The sequence below is a fragment of the Diadema antillarum genome, unplaced genomic scaffold, assembly GCF_040938485.1.
Source record: "Diadema antillarum isolate AM-2024a unplaced genomic scaffold, OU_Dant_1.0 seq00000523_RagTag, whole genome shotgun sequence".
NCBI classification, from domain to species: domain Eukaryota; kingdom Metazoa; phylum Echinodermata; class Echinoidea; order Diadematoida; family Diadematidae; genus Diadema; species Diadema antillarum.
The window spans coordinates 994,755-998,384 of NW_027271475.1; the positions used below are offsets into that span (position 1 = coordinate 994,755).

The following is a 3,630-nucleotide window of genomic DNA, read 5'->3' on the forward strand; positions in this document are numbered from 1 at the left end:
GTCATAGCGGATTTCAGATCCTCATTGATTACTTTCTCTAAAGTTTTTGGATCTTTAGCAGCAAAGTACATACAAGTGTCATCTGCATACAGAGAAAGGGAACATTTTTTTACTGACTTACATAACTCATTCAAAGTGATAATGAACAGCAATGGCCCAAGGATACTTCCTTGGGGCACCCCGCTTGTTACTTGTCTGCTCTGTGACATGGTACCGTTAACTGAAGTGCATTGTTCCCTATCATGAAAATAATCCTGAAACCAGCATAGTGAATTCTGATCAAAGCCATAGTATCGTAGTTTTTTCAGCAAAATCTCAAATGATATCAGATCAAACGCTTTTTCTAAGTCCAGCGTTACAATACCAACTACTTTCCTATTGTCTAAATTTCTACAGACATCTTCAGTGAGAGATAAAAGTGCAGTCAAAGTGGAATGTTTTGGACGGAATCCATGTTGGTTATGACATAATAGGTCATTCTCAGAGAGGTAGTCATACACTTGATTAAACACAAGTTTTTCTATCACTTTAGATAGGACAGGTAAGACTGATATTGGTCTGTAGTTGCAGGGATTTGCTCTATCGCCACTTTTGTGAATAGGCGTTACCCGTGCTCTTTTCCACGCACCAGGAATTTTCCCTTTGCTTAAAGACGCATTGATAATGTGAGTTAGCGGTTCAACAATGTACTCTATAGAATCCTTTACAATACTAGCTGGTATTTGATCGAGGCCAGTGGCCTTATTCCTTGCAATGTCATGAATACATTTCAAAACATCATTGTTTGTTACTACCTTAAACTTAAACGTTGAATTTACTTGGCTCATATACTGATCCATATTACCACCAAATATTTTATTACATTTCCGCTTAGCTGCTAAATCAACAAAGTGATCATTCAAACAAGATGCAATATGTTTTGACCCAGCAATTTCCTCATTATCAATAATTATCTTTTGAATACCGCTTTCAGTAACATTTTTAGGCATGATACGTCTCAAAGATTTCCACATTGCATTTGATTTACCTTCATTGTTCAAAATGCTTTCCGAAACATATCTCTTTTTGGATCCCCTAATCATTGATGTGACAGAATTTCTAAGTTTCTTATACATTATCCAATCATTCTCTGACCCTGATCCTTTAGCTTTTCTTTTCATTCGATCTCTTTCTCGCATTTTACATAAGATTTCATTATTCATCCATGGTGTATCTTTTTGACGGACTCTTTTTCTTCTTAATGGGGCATGTTTATTTAAAACTAAATTGAACTTAGAGCACCATTTTTCAAAAGCACTTTGGATCAGGGTCAGAAAGCACATCATCCCAATGAACTTGACAGAGATCTAATTTGAAATGAGTTAAATCAAATCTTTTCATGTTACGACCATATGTATATTTATGTTGCATTTTCATGGTTCTTACTTTACCAAGATTACAAACTGTCATAAAATGATCGCTCAAACTGAGTGGGATGACGTCACTGAAAGAAACCTTCTCATGACTGGAAGAATAAAACACATCAATTAATGTCTCAGTCACAGAGGTTACTCTTGTTGGCTTATTTATGTATTGTTTCAAATCATAATCTTCACTTAGACGCTTCAAAGATTTTGATTGACTTGACAAAGGTCTTTTTATCAAATCACAGTTAAGATCCCCGAAGATAACAAATTCATTCGAAGATGACTCTAAAAGTTGTAAAAGAATTTCAAATTTCACGAAAAGCGAACTGTGAGAATTTGGGGGTCTGTACCAATAAACAATTAAAAAGGGTTTTTGCTTTGGTAAGCAGATTTCCAAGCACATCAGTTCTAAGCCATCAACAAAGAATTCATTTTTTATACTGAATGGTATGGTGTCTTTAATGTAGGTTATAATTCCACCACCATTTTTATTTCTATCTAACCTGACATTTTTATAACCTGATATAGATATTTCGGCATCAGAAATAAAATTATCTAATCGAGTTTCACACAAAGAGAAAACATGAATGTTTGTTGTGGCTAAAATATTACGAATCTCATCAAAATTTTTCATCAAAGAGCAGACATTTAAATGGCAAATATTAATACCAGATAATAAATTCAGCTTTTCAATGCTTTCTTCTACACTTTCATAATTATATATGCAACAGCATTTCGAGAAGAAGTGACAGGATCATCAACGTACTGAGGGAGTTCTTTAAAGATACAAAAATCGCACATCCAATCGCCATCAGAATTAAAAGTATCAGTAGATGCACGTGAACATCTCAGATGAGCCCATTTGTTACACTGTACACATAATAAGGCATTATGGTATTCTTTTACTTCTTTACGGCAACTTAAGCATGGAAATTCAATATGAGTCACGTGAGTTTTAAAATCGAGACATAATTCATAAACAACTAATGAAAATAAAACTTAAAAAAGGGAGTTCTTACAAATTTTCAAAGTCTTGTTTAGTCCTAATGCTGATCTTTTTTGAGTCCCGTGTCCTTAGTGCGAAGATGTTTCCATCCTGGGTCCAGCAGGACTTCGACTTGTTACTGTTCACAAGTTCCCAAAAGAGAGTTGCTCGCCTGGCTGTGAGATCCTCCCTTATCCAGAGTTTTGGTCCATCTGCATTCTTCAATCTCGTCCTGGCTCTGTACACATCATGTCGGACATTGTATCTGCTGAATTTCACTATTACAGGTCTCGGTTTGTTCCTCCTCGTAGCACTCGCGTACGATGTCGAAGCCGATGACTCGCGTCCCCGATCAGCATCTTGCCTCCCGTTCGATGCCGAAGTCGATGACTCCCGTCCCTGATCAGCGTCTTTCTTCGGGCGTGCAGAGATGCGGTGACTGCGATCTATCGCGTCCGGTTGAACTGCGAGACCGAGCTTCGTGTTGAAGATATCTAGAACGAGTTCATCTGTCCTCTCATCTGGTCCCTCGGGAATGCCATATATCCGGAGACAATTTCTCCTACTGTATTGTTCTGCATTGTCTTTCTCATCCTGTAGCACTTTTGTTTCCTTCTTCATTTCAGCTATTTTCTGTTTCATGGCTCCCACTTCATCTGTGTATTTCTTCAAGTCCAAACTTACAGCTTGATACACTTTCTCCACAACTCGCTCTTCAAGCTTTGTAGCAATTACGTCATAAACATCATCTGCTATGCGTTTGACAAGGCTCGACGATCGAAGTGAAAGGGCAATCTGTTCTTCAATAGCATTCCGCAGTGTATTGTCCAGATTCGGTCCCCTGGAACGAGCACCCGAGTGAACAGCAGGGCCCGCTTCCTCATCGGTACCGGAGCTAAGCTCGTCTGTCCCCGACTCCGCCGGCGTCGAAACAGCCCCACTCCGTTCACGTTCGGTAGGTTCTGACCTCAGTTTTCGACGACCAGTTTTTTGCCCTTTCCTCCCTCCAGCAGGCATGATCCCTTTTTCAAAAGTTACACAACAGCATGGAGATATTTCTTTACACCAGCACGCACAATATTCAGGAAAAGTAAAGACTTATTCTAGTTGTGAAACTTATGAATCTTCACGAAAAACCAAGACACGTCCACGTCCACGTCACGTCACCTCAACGTGTCCACGGCACGGCCCGTCCCCTCTTCCTTGGTGCGATAGGGCCTAAACCAAGAGAGGGCGCAA

The 3,630-nt window shown here is 39.1% G+C and overlaps 1 protein-coding gene across 1 annotated transcript; it reads right to left on the reverse strand.

Annotated features, from left to right (window-relative positions):
* Positions 1 to 2,421: 2,421 nt before the first annotated feature.
* Positions 2,422 to 3,408, reverse strand: LOC139734360 (uncharacterized). The gene has a single exon (XM_071645151.1). The coding sequence runs from the start codon at positions 3,406 to 3,408 to the stop codon at positions 2,422 to 2,424; it is 987 nt and encodes a 328-aa protein (XP_071501252.1).
* Positions 3,409 to 3,630: the final 222 nt, after the last annotated feature.

Excerpts from the sequence above, each read along its gene's own strand:
- LOC139734360 (XM_071645151.1), bottom strand. The coding sequence starts at position 3,408 with ATGCCTGCTGGAGGGAGGAAAGGGCAAAAAACTGGTCGTCGAAAACTG.